The 18,472-nt window shown below is 38.6% G+C and overlaps 1 protein-coding gene across 4 annotated transcripts in view; it reads left to right on the top strand.

The window, feature by feature from the left end:
• ANLN (anillin actin binding protein) overlaps nucleotides 1–16,227 on the top strand; it is a 50,386-nt gene extending 34,159 nt beyond the window's left edge. For 3 of the 4 annotated variants that reach the window (XM_032305256.1, XM_032305255.1, XM_032305258.1), the window contains exons 20-25: nucleotides 710–822; nucleotides 2,049–2,102; nucleotides 6,928–7,014; nucleotides 12,069–12,176; nucleotides 13,238–13,410; nucleotides 14,906–16,227. In XM_032305256.1, coding sequence (XP_032161147.1) covers nucleotides 710–822; nucleotides 2,049–2,102; nucleotides 6,928–7,014; nucleotides 12,069–12,176; nucleotides 13,238–13,410; nucleotides 14,906–15,029 — 659 coding nt within the window. In that variant the 3' untranslated portion in view covers nucleotides 15,030–16,227. The remainder of the gene's footprint in view (nucleotides 1–709; nucleotides 823–2,048; nucleotides 2,103–6,927; nucleotides 7,015–12,068; nucleotides 12,177–13,237; nucleotides 13,411–14,905) is intronic. The other variant, XM_032305257.1, reaches the window with a different exon arrangement.
• Nucleotides 16,228–18,472: the final 2,245 nt, after the last annotated feature.

Genomic DNA, 18,472 nt, shown 5'->3' with positions numbered 1-18,472 from the left:
ACATATGGGCATCTTGATGAGTGTTCACCTTAGTCTCCTTTGAGTAATATTTTCTGTATGGTTTTTAGTAATATATGAGATTACCGGGCAGAATGGCAGGCTCTCAGCTGTCGCCCGGCCTCACGTCATTCAGGCTCCATCTAGGAGGCAGTAGCTGTGTGATACCCAGTCCCCTGGCTACAGCTGCAGCCGCTGGCTCCGTTCTTCACCCCAACTTCTGTCATTGTGTAGATTTGTTTTGTGTTTTCCACACTGTGAACTTTACTTCTTTTAACTTTGCTCATCATGACTCGCATTATATCATGTCAGAGAAGCATCCTTCTAGTTCACTGGGAGCCTGGGTGCCAGGAAGCCAGGAAAGGCATTCTCTAGAGTGGCTTTAGGCCTGAGTTTTTCGGAGGGGATTAGAATGGAGCTGGTTTCACTCACTTCCTTTGGGCTTCTGGTCTCTTCTTCTTGGCATAAGGTAACTGAGAAGAACTTTGTAGATTCAGTCTCTGCTGTTAATTATGTCATCCTAGACCAGAGCAATGAAGGCTTTTCACATCTCTTTTAGGAAAATTGTTTTCTCTCACTCTTTAGAGATGGAGGAGAATGAGGCAGTTTTCTCTGTGACAACCTAATTTCTTTCTGTTGGGCTGTGGTGAAGAATTGTTATTTACACTCACAAAAGTCACTCTGAACTAAACTTCCTTTCCTTTCTCTCCAGTCTTGGCCAGTCCAGGAGGTCTCAATGCTGTGCGCACCAGCAACTTTGTCTTGGTTGGATCTTATACGCTGTCATTGTCTTCAGTAGGAAACACTAAATTTGCTCTGGACAAGGTACTCCAAATTTATGTATTTATTTGCTTTTAGAAAAATTAGGTCAATGGAAATGCCCCAGGACTTTCAAGTATTTGAAATCTTTGGGTGAGAATGTATGTTCTTAGAATTGTAAATTTTAACTAGGCGTGGGTGTCCCTACATTTTTGATGTTGGAAGTATTTCTTTCTTGTCTCTTATTAGTTAAATCTTCAAAGCAGTGCATACTGCTTTGTATACAGTGTATACTGATTTATTCTAAATGTTACTTCTGACTATGAGAGTATTACTTCTTGCATGTAGATGTTAAGCTTACAGTTTTAAACATGGTAACTTGCCCATTTGAACTGATATTTTGAAATGAATAGTATTTAATAGATTTAGTTTTGATAATATAGGGAAGGATAGGTTAGTTTCTTAGAAAGTACTCATAAATTGAAGGGACTTCTTTCCCATACTTTCCTCCCCAAATTTAAAGCTTCAAAGTTCAGTGTTTGTCCCTATTGAGTGCTTTTTCACCATAATGTGATATGACTAAACTGTTTTTTTTTTTTAAGATTTTTATTTATTTATTTGACAGACTGAGATCTCAAGTAGGCAGAGAGGCAGGTAGAGAGAGAGAGAGAGAGAGAGAAGAGGATCCCTGCTGAGCAGAGAGCCCGACGTGGGGCTCGATCCCAGGACCCTGAGATCATGACCTGAGCCGAAGGCAGAGGTTTTAACCCACTGAGCCACCCAGGCGCCCCTGACTAAACTTTTAATAGCCAATGAAACCATTCAAAGAGTGAGAGACCTGGTAGCAAATTTTGGTCCTTGGGCTGATTCCTGTGGTAATAATACAGGGATATTGTTAAATATTTTAAGAGATTTTCCTAGTCAGAATATGGAGGTGAGGAAGTATAAAAATTTGGAGGTCTGGTTTCTAGTACTGATCCTGCTAGTAATTTCCTTTTAAACATTGAGCAAATCACTTCATTTCTCTGGGATCTTGTTTTCCCAGTAGAGAATATAAGGTTAGATTAAAACAATCTACCTTTAAATTTCTATGAAACATTTGTCTTTTAGTTAATAGGGAAAAAAACAGACTACCTTTAAATTTTGATTATTGTTAACACAAAAATGTGTTTTATCTTAACATGCTAATTTTAAAAATGTATATAACTTTTTATTTAGTAATACAGTTAGTTTAACAAATTGAGTGATCTTGGGTCTTTTTTTCTTTTTGTCTTTTATTTTGTTTGTTTTAGATAAATTATGATGTAAAAGAGCGAGAACTACTGGGCTATATGTTCCAGGAAAAGGTTGCTATATTTTCTTTGCTTGAAACTAATGAGCTTAAAAAAATCAATCCTGAAGTTTTGGCTTAATGTATTCATTTCACTAACCACTCTTATGTGTTCTTGGTAATTTTAAATAATTAAGGACGTGATATACGTTATTTTTCTTTAGATTCTTACAGGTGGAAATCTTTTTCTTTATTCTCATAGTTCTTTTAAGCTTTTTTTGACAGTCTTCTTGTTTTCATGCATGTTTGGTACTAGGGCTTTTCTTCTATATTTTTTTCACGTTACAGTTCTTTAAGATTCTGTAGTCACTTTTATTTGATTTTCTGGCTACTAAAATACCAAATTAATAACTAACATTAAAATGTATTCAATTGTCTAAAAACAAAAGTATTTAATATTCAGTATTCATTCAGTATTCAGTATTTATTTGTTTATTTAATATTCAGTATTCAATATTTACTCAGTATTCAATATTGTTAACCTCCCGTATATGGAAAGACCTATGGTAATGTTTCAGATAAAACTGGTCTCAGTTGGCTAATAGGTACATTGCTATGTAGATGATGGTTTGTTTAGTGATTTTGAAATTAAAATGCATTGAACACTAAAATTATACTAAATATAATCATATGTCTTAGGTCTTTTTTTAGGATTTTTACTAGCCTTGCAAAGATCAATTACAAGCATTGTCTGGGTATATAGAAATGTACAAAATGCCAATTTCTGCATGTAAGAGATTTTGTTAATCTTTAAAATGAGGGCGCCTGGGTGGCTCAGTGGGTTAAGCCGCTGCCTTCGGCTCAGGTCATGATCTCAGGGTCCTGGGATCGAGTCCCGCATCAGGCTCTCTGCTCAGCAGGGAGCCTGCTTCCTTCTCTCTCTCTCTCTGCCTGCCTCTCAGTGTACTTGTAATTTCTCTCTGTCAAATAAATAAATAAAATCTTTAAAAAAAAAAAAAAATCTTTAAAATGAAAGAGGTTTAATCTTTAAAATGAAAGAGGTTTCAATGATGTATGTTAAATAGACTCATTTTGAAAAATTGTTTGGGTGCCATTTTAATTCAAAATATCACATTTACAAATTTAAAAAATCCAGTATTTCCATTTTCTTAATTTCTTTGAAATTAAGAAACTTAAATTAAATTAAAGTTTAAATTAACTTAAATTAACTTAAAGTAAATTAAACTTAACTTAAATAGCCAACCACATGATTCAGTACAAAATCAAATCACTCAATTTAATTGGTTGTGTCTAATACTCTAAAGTCTTTTTCTGAATCAAATACAATATAATCATATATAAAATTTGTCTCAAATGTGCTTGTATGAATGGCAGGAGGAAGCAAATATTTATTCTAATAGTTTATAATTGATGTAGGAGAATATTTAAAATAGTTAAGTTAGATGTTCTTTCAGTTGGTGAGAAAAATGGAAGTCTATACTCATACAATAACCCTGCTTCATTTACTGAGAGAACACCCAAGTCACCCATATCCTACCAGATACCAGTGATGTAAGCGAGTGTTTGCTTATTTTATTGGAGCTGTGACCAACAATACAACAGTCACAAAGGTTATCTCTTGAGATCACCTTCAGAATGGAATTTCTGTTGAAGTTTACCCAGACTGTTTGCTCTGTGGATTTAGGATACCACTGATAGCGATTGCCTTCCTATTTGAGGTTAAATCTGATATCCTGCGATTTAAATTATGAATTGCCATGAGTCACAGGCTCTCAAATTCTTTCTTTGAATAGAGACTCCAAAATAGCCATAGATTTTATTATACTTTCACAGATAAAGAGAGAATAATATCTCGAAGCCCATCTTTTGACTAAAAGAACCCTCATAGGTATTTACACCTTACCGGAAATAGAGATGTCATTTCAAATAATAATAGGGCAAACAGTTGTGAAGTAAAACAATCAATTAGTATTGTTGAATTTCAAGGTTATAGGAAGAGTGATTGGGTGTTCTGCTGTGCCCAAAACTATCCTGGTGTATGCCCATTGGCTTAATAATTATTAACAGTACGCCCCTCTCTTAGAAATATCCCACTGTATAAAAAATTACAGCCATGCTGGTTATAGAGTTACATTTTATAGATCTTAGCAATAATCTTAGAAGTGTGAATATCTTCAAGACCATTTTGTTAAACAGAAAACCTAACAGGCTCATACATTTTCCCATGTTCCTACACTCAGCAGGGGGCAGTGATATTGACCATCTTGTGACTATTCTCAATTCACCCATTGGCACAAGCTTCTGACCAAGAATACTGTCAGCATTTTATAGCTGTAGAGTTAAGAGTGAACATTTTCTTCTCATTTTTATGAGATTCTTTTTACCAGTAGCATTCCCTGGGTTCAACGTGGAAATCTATTAATTAAGATTGAGAGCCTGAGGGCGCCTGGGTGGCTCAGTGGGTTAAGCCGCTGCCTTCGGCTCAGGTCATGATCTCAGGGTCCTGGGATCGAGTCCCATATCGGGCTCTCTGCTCAGCGGGGAGCCTGCTTCCTCCTCTCTCTCTCTCTCTGCCTGCTTCTCTGCCTACCTGTGATCTCTCTCTGTCAAATAAATAAATAAAATCTTTAAAAAAAAAAAAAGATTGAGAGCCTGAGGAACTTAAAACTGACAACATGGAAAAGAAAAGAACAAGGGAATTTATAACAAGAAGGATAATGAGGCACATAATATTTTGATTTTACATTATGATACTTTTTAAATTCAGAAAGCTAGAGGTTTGTCTCATGGAATTAGTCTCTGGAAATCTACACTTTCTGGCCAAGATTTCCCCCTTTAAATTCTCTTTATTGTGTTGGAAGACTGAATTGTTGGAAACTAGCCTTATACCTAAAAAGTTTTTTCCACTCAAAAGTAACTTCTCTTCTCTTAGGCTTTTCTGGTACCTTAAGACACGTTTTGCTAACAGATGCACAGAACAAATGGAGACGAAGCACAGATGCTCACAGACACAGTTCAGAGTTCTGGTGGTTTCGTGCTGAGGTGCTGATTGTGGTGCCCAGGGAAAGAGCTGGGTGCCACTCTCGCTGTTTGGGGTGCACGCTGCCTCCAGAACAGCTAGCTGCAAACACAAACGCTAAATGCTCGTTTTGCTTTTTGCCTCTTTTCATGAAAGTGAAAATCCTCTTCAGATTTCTTTCAGTTAGCAAAGACAGGTACTAACATAAGTCTTTGGTAAAAGTCAAGTGGGCAGATTTTTGAAAATCCAGGGGTTACCTATGTGCCACGTTTTCCTTTTCTTTTTTTTTTTTAAATAGGAAAACTGGGTATTTATTTGGTCAAAGAGTATCCTTTCAGCAACTGTTGGTTGAATGCCTGGATAGAAGTTGGCAGTAGGCTACGAGAACAAACATGGAAAAGACACACAATTGCTCTCAAGAATCTGCTGTGCAAATTGCAGGCTATGGCCTCTGGCACCAAAGGGAACATGCACATTCACAGCAGAGTCTGAGAGCCGGGAAGACGAGCTTCCTACTTGGAGAAGAATAGGCTCTGCGTGGCCTAGAGTAGTTTTCATACTCCGAAATGGGGAGAAAGGGTTCTGTACCATATTGTCTGTATGTGTTGAGGGACATTTAGGTTGTTTGCCCCTCTTATTCTTTTTTTTTTTTTTTTTAAAGATTTTTTATTTATTTATTTGACAGAGAGAAATCACAAGTAGGCAGAGAGAGAGAGAGGAGGAAGCAGGCTCCCTGCTGAGCAGAGAGCCCGATGAGGGACTCGATCCCAGGACCCTGAGATCATGACCTGAGCCGAAGGCAGCGGCTGAGCCACCCAGGCGCCCGCCCCTCTTATTCTTGTGAAGAATTTAATGAATGCCGGAGTGCCCATATTCCTGGAGACTCTGGTTTTAATTCTTTCGGATAAATACCTAGAAGATTGTTTGGCTATGTAGTAGTTATATTTTTAAGTTTTTGAGAATCCTCACTGAAAAGCTTTCAATTTTGCTGATTTATTGATTTTGTTGTTTGCGTTGCTGCTCATGCTTTGGTGTCATATCTGAGACTCTATTGCTGAATCCATGATCATGAAGATCGACTCCTGCGTTTTCTTCTAAGAGTTTCATGGGTTTGGGTCACTGATCCCTTTTCAGTTAATTTTTGTATGTGATGGAAGATAGGGAACCAACCTCACTCTTGTAATTTAGAAATCCAGTTTTCCTAGCACTGTTTGCTTATAGGAGTGCTCTCTCCCCATTGAATGGCCTTGGCACCCCTGTTGACCATAGCTGTATGGGTTTATTTCTGGGCTCTCAGTTCTGTTCCTTTGGTCTACAGATCTTCTTTACGCCCTTACCACACTGTGTTGATGACTGTAGCTTTGGATTAAGTTTTGAAGTTAGGAAGTACGATTCCTCCAATTTTGTTCTTTTTTTAAGATTGTTTTGGTTATTAATAATGGGGACATTTTGCAATTCCATATGAATTTGGGGATCAGCTTTTCCATTTCTGCAGCTCACTATTCTTTACTACTGAGTATTAATGTATTCATTTACCAGTGGAGTATATTCTGTTGTTGGAGAATGGATAAGCACATGTAATCTCTTCTTAAATCTATGTTTTCTCTATCAATTAACTTGGGACTTAGGGTTCTATTTTTATCAAAGTCTACCTTGAATGAATTTATTCTTCAAAAGCATTTGTTGCTAAGGAACCAGTGGACTTTCGGGCCACCTATTTTACATTCCAGCTTTAGAAAATACTGTGCTTTCAAGGCATAATCTTCTTTAATCATAAAACATGATTTATACATGTTTTATCAAGAAAAAAAAATCACACTTTGAAACGGTTTTGCAAATAACTTACCCCCTGTCTTCACAGGTGCCCTTTTTATCTCCTTTGGAAGGTCATATTTATTTAAAAATAAAATGTCAAGTGAATTCAAGTGTTGAAGAAAAAGGTTTCCTGGTAAGTAACATCACTTAATCTGTATTTTCCTTTTTCCACGTTGTGATGTATAGACTTGGTTTCGCATAGAAATGACAACCTATGTGACTACATGATTCATCGGTTCAGTAAATGTATGAATGCACGTCCGCACTGTGCCAGTCACTGTGCTGGTGCTGGAATCTGGCAGGCCACAAAAAAATAAGACTTCCCCTCAGAAGCTTTTAGATTAGTAGGGAGAAAGCACAAGTAAACTGGCAAGTGCGATGCTGTGCTGTAATTGGTGGGAGCATAGAGTGCCGGGGGGTAACTGGAGGGGCGTTAAAGAAAGTCACTGGAAGTAGCTTGTAAACTGGTGAGTGAGTTAGCCGGGTAGAAAGAGGGGAAGAAGTATTCCGGACGAAGGGCAGAGCCTGTAAGCCAGCCTGGAGTGCCCTTCCCTCTCCCCCTCCACCAGAGATAAGGAGGGCACAGACAGTGAGTGGCTCGTCGTTCAGCGGCGCTTAGGGCCTGGGTGTGTGTGGGGAGGAGGGACAGCGGGGAGCGCGACTGCAGAGGACAGTGTACTTAGGGGAGACGGGGCTGAGGGCTAAAGGGCCTTTGGAAGAATTTGGACTATATCTGGAAGCCAGCAACTACACTTGAAGGACGTTACGCAGAGGAATAACATCATATTTGGTTTAGAAAAGTCATTCTTCCTGCCATGCGGAGAGGAGGATGGAAACGGGTGGCTCTGAAGGAGATTAGCGAGGAGACAGTCACTCCATGAGAGCTGATGGGGACTGATGGGGACTGTCTGGAGAGATGAAGCAGGAGGGAGGGCAGGCGTGGGGGTTTTGACTGCAGCAGAGGGGGTGGAAAAGTAGAAGTAAGGATGTCACCTAGATCCCTGCCTTGTACAACTTGTTCGGTGGCATGATGCCACTGAGATAAGGGATCTTGGGGAAGGAGCAAGTGTGCACATTTGGGGAAAAAGTTTTTTGCTCCCTGAATTTTACTGTGGAAAATTGCAGATATACAGCAATGTTTGGTAGAATTTTACATCAAACACCCACATAGCCACCATCTAGATGGTGCCTTTAACGTGTTTTACTCTCCTTGTTTTATCATGTATCTGCTACCTAGCCATCCTTCTAGCTACCCCTCTGGCCATTGCTGAAAATACCATTTTGGGGGGGAAAGAATTTTAAAAGTATACTGGAGACATTAGCATGTTCCTCCAAATCTCAAGTGTACATCCCTGAGTTTGGACACAAGCATACATTTTATAACACAAATTTCTATTAAGATCTAGAACATTGCCCCAGAAAGTTCTTTCATGCCAGTTCCTTCATCCCCCAAGGAGGGAAGTTTGGATGAGTTAAGTTTAAATGATCTGAATTTTATTTTATTTTATTTTATTTTTTTTTAAAGATTTTATTTATTTATTTGACAGACAGAAATCACAAGTAGACGGAGAGGCAGGCAGAGAGAGAGGAGGAAGCAGGCTCCCCGCTGAGCAGAGAGCCGGATGTGGGACTCGATCCCAGGACGCTGGGATCATGACCTGAGCCGAAGGCAGCGGCCCAACCCACTGAGCCACCCAGGCGCCCCTAAATGATCTGAATTTTAGATGACTCTAAAAGATCTTGAGTTTGAAGCTCAAGATGGGCATTTTGGTTGAGATGAAGATTTGGAAATCTGCATCATAGAGATAGTAATTGAAGTGCAGGGAGGGCTGAGCAAAGCAGAACCAGGAGGTACACTAACATTTAAGCCACAGACCTAGAAAGAGATGCTCTCAAAGGGGCCTGCAGGGAGGGCTCTGTGTGTGGCATGGTTGCCAAGAGAGAGTCTGAAAGAGGGAGTGGTCAACTTAGATCAGGACTACTATCGGAGACCATGGGACTCCTTTACAAGGCAGAGAACAAAGCTGGATTGCCCATGGTTATGGACAGGGTAGGAGGTGAGGAATGAGAGTGCCATCAGCTCTGTGAAACAAAGTTTGGCTGCAGAGGAGAGAGTGTGGTACCTGCAGAGCTATGTAGGGTGAAAGAAGGATTTGGTTGACATTTTAATAAGATCAGCGAGACTTGAGAATCTTTAAATCAAATGGGTGGCTTCTAATAGGGCAGAGAGACTGAAGATGTGCTGGGGAACCTGCACTAGATTTAAGGAGTGATATGTGGAACGAGGTCATGAGAGTGAGAAGACATGAAACCCAAGCCATCGTTCACGGGATTGATCTTACTCAGAAGAGCAGGTGACCCTTGAACAACACTTATGTGGGTCCATTTATACATGGATTTGTTTCAGTAAATATATACAGTACTGTGAATGTATTTGTTCTTCCTTGTGATTTTCTTAACATTTTCATTTCTCTGACTAACTTTATCCTAAGAACACAGTCTATAATACATGTAATATGTGAAATATATGTTAATTGACTGCTTCTATTGTAGACATGGCTTCTGGCCAACAATAGGCTATTAATAGTTCAGTTCTGGTGGGGGTTGGGGAGAGTCAAAAGTTAGATGTGGATTTTCGGCACCCCTGACCTCTGGGCTGTTTCAACGGTCTATACTTTTTTTTTCAAGGCTATATACTTTTTCGATTATCAGATGAGAAAAGTATGTATAGCGTACACAGAAGATTGTGGGTATGGTGCACAAAGTAGAGGAAATCTAATCCCTCACTTTCTTGTGAAGCAAGAATTTGAATGATACAGAGGATGTCACAGATTGCCCTTGCTGTCAGTGGGGTCAGGAAGAAGAGCTCTGTGGCCAACCGGATTGTAGACCAGACTGCCTTAGTTTGATCACATGTACAGCCAGTAGGTGGCACTAGATGTTTTTGAAAAAGTGTTTTATACATTTTCTGATGGAAAGCAGTGTTTACCTTCTGACTTTATTTAATGTAAATATTTTCATATTTTACTATAGATACCTTTAGCAACTGACAGATTGTTGTGGCCATTAGTTCATTTGCATATAATGTCTGATTGACTGAATTTTTGAGCTGGGCTCTCAACAAGTTAGTGTTAGTTAGCTCTCTTCAGGTTTGCTCTGTCTCAGACCCTATAGCCCATTCTCATCACAACCACATTTGCAAAAATGTGGTAAGGAACTGCTCAGAACTCCCCAAATAAATTCTATCCCCTGCCAAACAGTGCCTTTTAATTACTTGTACCCTCTATAAAATAGAGCTAGCGATCGAAACTAAAGTTGCTTGGTTCAGTTTTCCTTCCTGGTATATCAGGGACAGCTAGAAGGAAGGTGACTACCAACCAAAAAAACTTGCTAAGTGATTCTAAAATGGTGCTAGTCTAGTTCTGCCTTCACCGATGAACGGCAAGTCAGGAAGTTCCGGATTAGCTAGAAGGTTCCAGTTCTGCTTGGTGTTGTCATTTAGTTTTCTTGGCCTGAACGTTCCTCAGCTATAAAAAATGAAAATGCTGGTCCTCTTCTTATTCTTCTCTGATTGTAGTCAGGTATAATAATAATAATGTGCTCTTCATACCCGTCAAATTTTTCCTTGTCTATTAGCTTTATGATGTAAAGGGTGAGCATAAACATAAGAGGGAGCTGGTGAGTCATTTATGCTAATTTTGTGCTTGAGATTGAAATAGCAACATTCCTGTCTTTTTTCCTTGAATGGTTGTGAGCCAGTGCTGCTTAAAAACATGCCTTGGGGAGGAAAGAGGATGAACTGGGGAAGAAGGAAGAAAGGTGGGGTAAAAGGGTATGTGGCTAGAGCAAGCTAATTAATTTGGGGTAATTAACTAAGCTAATAAATTTCAGGCTTAGTTCTCTCATAGAAACATTTCTTCACACAAAGTAACTTTCCTCCATGGCTAGAGCTTGTACTCTTCTAACTCAAGCCAACTTTAGGCAAATTCACACAAATTAGTGAATCAAGAAGAATATATGTCTGCTATCCTAGGGTTGTATAAAGTTTAGTTGATCCATGTGAAGGTGGAAAAGCCGAATGCATTCTGAAATCAGACACAAATGTGCTTTGAGATGATCGGTTAGCTAGGGTCAGCAAAGTGTGGCTTGCTGCTTGTTTTTATAAAGTTTTAATGGAACATGGGCTCATTTGTTTGCACACTATCTATGACTGCTTTACCATTACTGTAGAATTGAGTAATTGTGACAGACCCGATGGCTCACGAAGTCTAACATCTTTACTCTCTGGTACTTCACAGAAAAAGTTTGCCAACCTCTGATCTCTAGCACTGTTTCATTTTACCTTGCTTTGTTCTCTCAAATAGTATTTCCTAAAGGACGTCTTTTTCCTTTTTAAGTCCAAAGGAAAGACTTCTGTGTGATTAAGGCTCATTAGGACTACAAGTAAAGAACAGTGAGGTGGCAGGGAGCAGCTCCAACTTATATTGTTTAAGCAGAAGTACTTCCATGGAAAAAAGCCCCAAGTTAGTTACCTTTCCCAGAGTCTTGACCTTGATGGACATGACTGCTTCACCTCTCTTTAGAATGTAGCTTGTGTTTCTAAGGCATGAGCCGGCAGCCACCTGACTGCCGGCAGATGCTACTCTGTTGTGCTTTGTGGCTCAGCAGTAGGCGGGGTGCTCTGACGTTTATCAAAGTAATCCGTCAAGGCCCAAAATCATGAGTTGAACTCTTTCCCAATCCTGTTTTGTTCTGAATAGAAGTTAAATGCCAGTCTTTTGTATAAAATAAGTCTAATTTAATAAGCTGTTATTGGTTTTGTCAACATATAAAGTATGATATTCTCATTATTCTACCCTACATCACTTAAAGCACTTTTCTCTTGTTTAAGGAGCATTTGGTTTGGGATATGATGCTTTAAAAAGGTCTAAATTAGATAGAGGTATTGATTTGAGGTTAATATCTGGAAATTCTTAAATGCTATATGCTTATAGATGATTTTGAAAATCTGGGTCAGTTTCTGGATATTAGCAATCAATGAGTTTCATTATTAGGGTAAAGGATGATGCAAATCACGTAAGTTGATTTTGAGCTATGAAGTATATCAACGTATTGAAGTTTAACATGTAGATTTATCATTTAATCGATCCTCAAGTTTCTAAAGTTAACATTTCATTGACTTTTCAGACCATATTTGAAGATGTTAGTGGTTTTGGTGCTTGGCATCGAAGATGGTGTGTTCTTTCTGGAAATTGTATCTCTTATTGGACTTATCCAGATGATGAGAAACGAAAGGTAATATTAATAGTTCCGGTCAGTGCTGAAAGCCCTTCATTTCATATTGTGTTTCCTATAGAGGTTCCCACTGGTGTCCACACCCACCCCGATGCCCCTTTGAGTATGTTTACTAAGCCATTAAAAATGTTCTTGTTGCGGGGCGCCTGGGTGGCTCAGTGGGTTAAGCCGCTGCCTTCGGCTCAGGTCATGATCTCAGGGTCCTGGGATCGAGTCCCACATCGGGCTCTCTGCTCAGCAGGGGGCCTGCTTCCCTTCCTCTCTATCTGCCTGCCTCTGTCTACTTGTGTTCTCTGTCTGTCAAATAAATAAATAAAATCTTTAAAAAAAGAAAAAAGTTCTTGTTGCAAGATGCGTGTGTGTGTGTGTGTGTGTGTGTAAAAGTTTCATTCTTTTCTATTCCCTGTGATTTGATCCCTCTTAAAATACCTTAAGGCATATATTTGTCTGTCTTTTCTCCTAGAATGTTTCATACTATTTTTAATAACATATTTAGCCAGAAATATGTTGAATTCACTTTTGTTTTTATTAATAGTTGACTTACCTAAATCTGGAATAAAACAGTAATAGAAAGCCATCACAGGAATATAGTGATTTTGATTTTGTTTCTAATATTTGATAATAGGATTTTATGATAAATAGTATCTCATTTTCAAAGAAATTAATATTATTGCTCAAATATGATTATTTATTACTCCCAAACTGGGAAATAGAAATAAATAGAATTACAAAGTAATCTGGGTTTCTAATTGTTGAAGCTGGTGGATGGGTACATGGAAAGTTTATTTTACTGCTCTTTTAATTCTGCATCTGTTTTGAGTATTCCATAACAAAGAGTTTATTTTTTAAGTTGGCTCAAAGCTCTAGTTGGCACTTTCAGTTTCCGTTTTGCTAGCAAGATATAACAATATAATAAATATGTTTCTCTAAACCTATTATAATTAAGTTTCAACCTTTACATTGATGACTTTTTAAATTTTTAGATTGTACCAACTTAAATACTGCTTAATGCATATTGATGTAAATGGTCTTGTTTATTGTTTTTTAATTTGTTTTTAAAGAATCCCATAGGAAGGATAAATCTGGCCAATTGTACAAGCCATCAAATAGAACCCGCCAACAGAGAATTTTGTGCAAGACGCAATACATTTGAATTAATTACTGTCCGACCACAGAGAGAAGATGACCGAGAGACTCTTGTCAGCCAATGCAGGGACACACTCTGTGTCACCAAGTATGTATTACACCATAAACAGAAATACTTATGTCTAGTAAGTAATTGATTGCCCACTACGTTCTAACCACTTTTAGAAATATCCAAGATGGTCCTTGTCTTTGAAGAGAGTACGGTCTTAAAGAAGAAAGAAAACCCACATGATCACTAAGAGAACAATCTTCTAACTAAATTAATATAGTTTTAAAAATCTAACATTCAGTGTGTAAACCTGGCGATTCACAGACCTGTACCCCTGGGGATAAAAATATATGTTTATAAAAAATTAAAAATTAAAAAAAAGTCTAACATTCAAACTATATTTTGGCTAATCCTGTTTTCCAGTATACTCACAGTATAGCCATTTTCAAGGCAATTAGCTAATGTACTTTGGGTTAAGTTTGAAGATTTTGTGTATAATTGAGAAGGCAAGTGTTATTTAAAGAGACTTTACATGCCCCTTCCTTCCCATCCCCAAAATGCCCTCAGTGAAATCAGGTAACTTACAGAAACAATCTCAGGCTACTCTGCAAATTTCTGGCTAGAGATTAAGGAAATGAACTGTTACGAGTGAGGGCCAGCAATGTTGAGTGACTTGCCATGGTTACATTTGGTAACAAGACACTGAGTCAGGATGTAAACATCAGTTTCCACAGAGTGATGATAGAGATAGATTGATGAGTAAACACATTTAGCACAGTCTCGAGCTCATGGAACGGGCTCAGGAAATGGCCACTATTATTGTACATGTTGTGTTATCTCCATCCACTAGATGATCAGATCACTGCTTATCCTACTTCTAGTACCAATGTGGGGAAATTACAGATGCAGAAGGAGTACAGTATAAAGACCTGACAACTGCTGTTCTCTAGAAGAATGATCTGGCTTGTGAGTTAGGGAATTCTCCTCTTGCTTACTCTGACCTACCCTATCAACTTGTTATTCAATTCGTGGCTAAATATGGGTGCAAAGAAGTGATTCCTGATATGGATGGAGAAGTTAGGGTAGACAAAGTCAAAGTGATCTTCAGATCACTTATTGTAGATAACCATGTTCTACTAACACAAAAATAAAGGGAAATAGTATTACTTGTAGAGCCCAGGGAAAGTCCACAAGCTGGTGATCCCAGCTCTCAGGGAGCCCAGATCTGAGGATTTGGGAAGCTTCCAGATAAAGTCCTGGTGTGCTAGCTCTTATTAGGAAGTGGCCCACACTCAGTGGTTGTCCTTCAGGCCAGAGCACCTGTACAAGATAGTGACTGTCTTTAGTGTGGAAACTCCATCATTAACCAAACAGGATCACTGTGAATTTTGATTCCATGAACCAACCTATGGGGATTATTTTCCTTTATTGCAGCTGGAAAACCTCACAGGCTTTTGATTAGCATCTGTTAAAAACTGGTAAAGAGTAACTCATTTTAGCTGTTTGTTTAGCCTTTTCTCCCCTCCCCCAGCAAGAGAACAGGGCGGTATGGAATGGGGGAAAGGATCCTGACTTTTTTTGTTTGCACCCATAGGAACTGGCTGTCTGCAGATACCAAGGAAGAGCGGGATCTCTGGATGCAAAAACTCAATCAAATTCTTGTTGATATTCGCCTCTGGCAACCTGATGCTTGCTACAAACCCATTGGGAAGCCTTAGACTGTGGGCAGTTTCCAGGCCTTGTAGAGGTTTTTTTGAGCTGTGTCATAAATGTATCTTAAGAGCATCAGATTTGCTGATTGCATTTTATGCTTTAAATACAAAAGGGTATGTGCCAATATTCACTACATATAATGCAGTATTTGTATCTTTTGTATGTAAGATTTCAACTGGTTTCTGTCATTCATAAATGATTGGAGGAAAATTCATTATAGTCAGTTTTGCTAAATTTTAATTTAAAGGCCTCATTTTCCTAGAAATCTAATTATTCAGTTATTCATGACAAAGTATTTTTTTTAAATGTGAGGAATTTTGAGTTGTCTTCTTGGAGCTGTGGGTCTCAAAGTAAAAAGCTCTTCTAGGGGTTGGAGGCAGAAACCTCTGACTTGGTCGTCCTTTCCCTGTCCTCAGTACGTCTTTCTAAAGTTTGTGATCGTTTATTGATCATGATATGTCTTGTTAGTAGCATACTGAAAAAACTTTCAAGGGACTTCACAGAAACATTTTTAGTAATGGAGGTAAGAATTTTTAATAATCAGTGCACATTAGTGTAAACTTTGAGGCTATCTTCAGACAAGAGATGTGGGTAATGGGATATTATGTGAGATTTGGGGGTTAGTTTTCTTTAGAAGAGTTAATAATCACATGGTTTACATTTACCCAGTTTCTACAGATGCTGTGTGGTGCACATTTTCATAGAGTACAGGCTTTTAAAAATAATTATTTTTGCTATCTAAGACTCCGCTTGGCATATCAGTACTTTCTGCTCCTGTAACAAGAATAAATGTAAATTGAGGAGTCTTTGTATAAAAGTAAACTCTACCAAGCTGCTAAGGACTAATACTTTGCTTGCCAAAGTTCTTGTCTTTTTTTTTTCTTGTCCATGTATGACAGTGTCTAGGAGTACATTATGAAATCTTTTGAAAAATTTGTCATGCATTACCTTTGAAAGCCTAATACTTTTTTATTGCAAAGTATTATAAAGCATGGTCACAACTTTTAAATACACTTTGAGTTTCTTTTCTGAATTGTTAAAGTTATCGATGATCTCATTTATAAACACTAAATTCTGTCACTTCCTGTCATTTAATTTTGTATTCATTCAAATGTGTTTTTTGTTATGTTATTTTAAAAATATATTTTATGATCTCTTACCCAAATAAATGCTTGCAAAAGACTTAAGGAATTATTCACAAAATGCTATGTAAATGTGTGGCGTGGCTGCTGTGTCCCTAGGCTGGGGGACTTCCTGAGGGGTTTGTATGGATAGGATCCCATTCATCTTTTTATCTCCAGCCCCTGCTCAGCTTATTATGTGTCCTTAGGGTCTTTGTTGAAGGAGTAGGTGGATGAAGGATCCATTTTTGGGGTATTTCAACAGAATATGGTACTTAGATGTGCCTTCGAGGACATGCTTAGCAGAGGCTTAGCAGCAACAGGGTGGGGAGAGTGACATTATTCTCCAATACAGGGAGCGGGTTCGATGGGATTGATGAAAGGGTCCCTTTTATTTATTTATAGAATTATACTTATTTGGGATTGTTTATTTGTAATTCCAGTGTATTTAACATACAATGTTATATTAGTTTTTATATAATACCTGATTCAGCATTTCTCTACATTACTTTGTGCTTATTAGGATAAGTGTCCTCTCATCCCGTTCACCTGTTTCTTCCAACTCCCGCATGACCAACTTGTACTGTCTTTGAAGAGGTGTTACTTATCATGGCACGAAATCCAGAACGCACGAAGAAGTTCAAGTGAAACATATGCCTTTTCCCCTTGTCATAACCATGTTTAAGTTCTTGTGTATCCGGTTAGACTGATTCTAAGCATAATACATAGGCATAGTAATCGTCTCTTCTTCATTAAAAATATTCCACATATATTGTTCTAAGTTAAGACAAAAAAGCACAACAGAGTGTCCCTTTTCAGTCATTGCTTCTTAGGGTGTAGAGAGGGTATGTGAAGTCTAGTTTTAGAAGAAATTTAAGATGGCTGTGGAACATCAAGTTAGAGATACCTGGTGACAGCAAAAACCACTGCTCTGTCACCAGCCCGCAGTGGATTGTCGGAACCATGAGAGTAGGTAAGATGATCTGAGGAGAGTGGTCCCGAAGGAGAAGCAAGAACAAAAGGAATGTGTTCTTTCAGGGGAAAGAGAAAAAGGAGAGGCCCGTGAAAGAAAACCAGAGTGATGTCTTGAATTTCTTCTCTGAATTATTAGTTAATGATGATTGCATTTATAAACACTAAATTCTGTCACCTCCTGTCATTTAATTTTGCAAGAGAGATCAATGTAGAGTGAGCCCAAAGAAGAATCTTAAGATCTGGCCACAAGATCATAGGACAGGTTAAAGAAAATGGGAACTGAAATTTGGAGCAGTCACTTCCATAATATAATTTAAAAAAAAAATCAAGTTATGACAAAAATCCATAGAGGAAAAGAATGACAGATTTAATCAGATAAAAAAATTTTCTGATAAATGTCTACAAATAAAGTTTAAACATAAGCATCAGACTAGGAGAAAATATTTATGACATATTTAATAATCAAAAAAGTTAATGTGTGAAATTTAACCTAAAGAGCTCCAATGCCTAGCTATCACTGTCTGAACATTTACTATGTACCAGGTGATATTCTTGGAGTTTTGTATGGATTATTGCATATAATCTTCACCTGACCTTAGGAAATAGGCATCGATATGAGGACACTAAAGCTTCGATAACGTGGGTAATGAATAAACAGAAAAATATAATTTTAAACAGGTTGAACTGCTTCATTGGCCCCCAGACTGGGGAAACTGGAGTCAATGTTGCTGAGAAACAAACTCAGACTCTTGGTGAGGATCGAAGTGCTAGAGCCTTCTTGGATGGCCGCTTGGCTACCTCCAGCGATCTCCTCCCTCACACGCAGGGTCAGACTCCCACGCATCCGAGATCTCCTCCACGCAAAGCTTGGCTTGTAAATTCAAGCAGAGAAGCAGTTACGGCCCCGGTGAAGCAGGGAGAAGTCTGCGTCACCATGTGCACCTCCCAGGTCTTTCATCCCGACATTGGACACTGTCTTTGGCCCAGGGTTATAGGTAGGGTGTCACGTGGGGTCTGTGGAACAGCTCACAGAGGGAGATGGTGGCGGGAAAGTGCTGCCATTTTATACCCTATACAGTTATACAGCATGTGTGCCTTTGCCTCCCAGATCCATAAATTCTCAGTTTATTTACCACAAACTATCCCTAACCAGCCACATCCTTCTAAGAGCATTCCACAGATAAGAGATCTAGCAGATATTAGTCTACTAACCAGGAGGTCCGGTTTATAGAACGTTTACAAGAATTTAGATGTGTCACCTGCCTTCTTTACCTGGAACAAAAAGCCAGCTACTTTAACTCCTTCCTTCCCACTACCCCCAGATGAACTTGCAGGTGAGGGAAAATACCCAT

Source organism: Mustela erminea, chromosome 11, assembly GCF_009829155.1.
Source record: "Mustela erminea isolate mMusErm1 chromosome 11, mMusErm1.Pri, whole genome shotgun sequence".
Taxonomy (NCBI): Eukaryota; Metazoa; Chordata; class Mammalia; order Carnivora; family Mustelidae; genus Mustela; species Mustela erminea.
The sequence above is the reverse complement of the archived record's forward strand: the minus strand, read 5'-3'. Positions and strand labels throughout refer to the sequence as shown.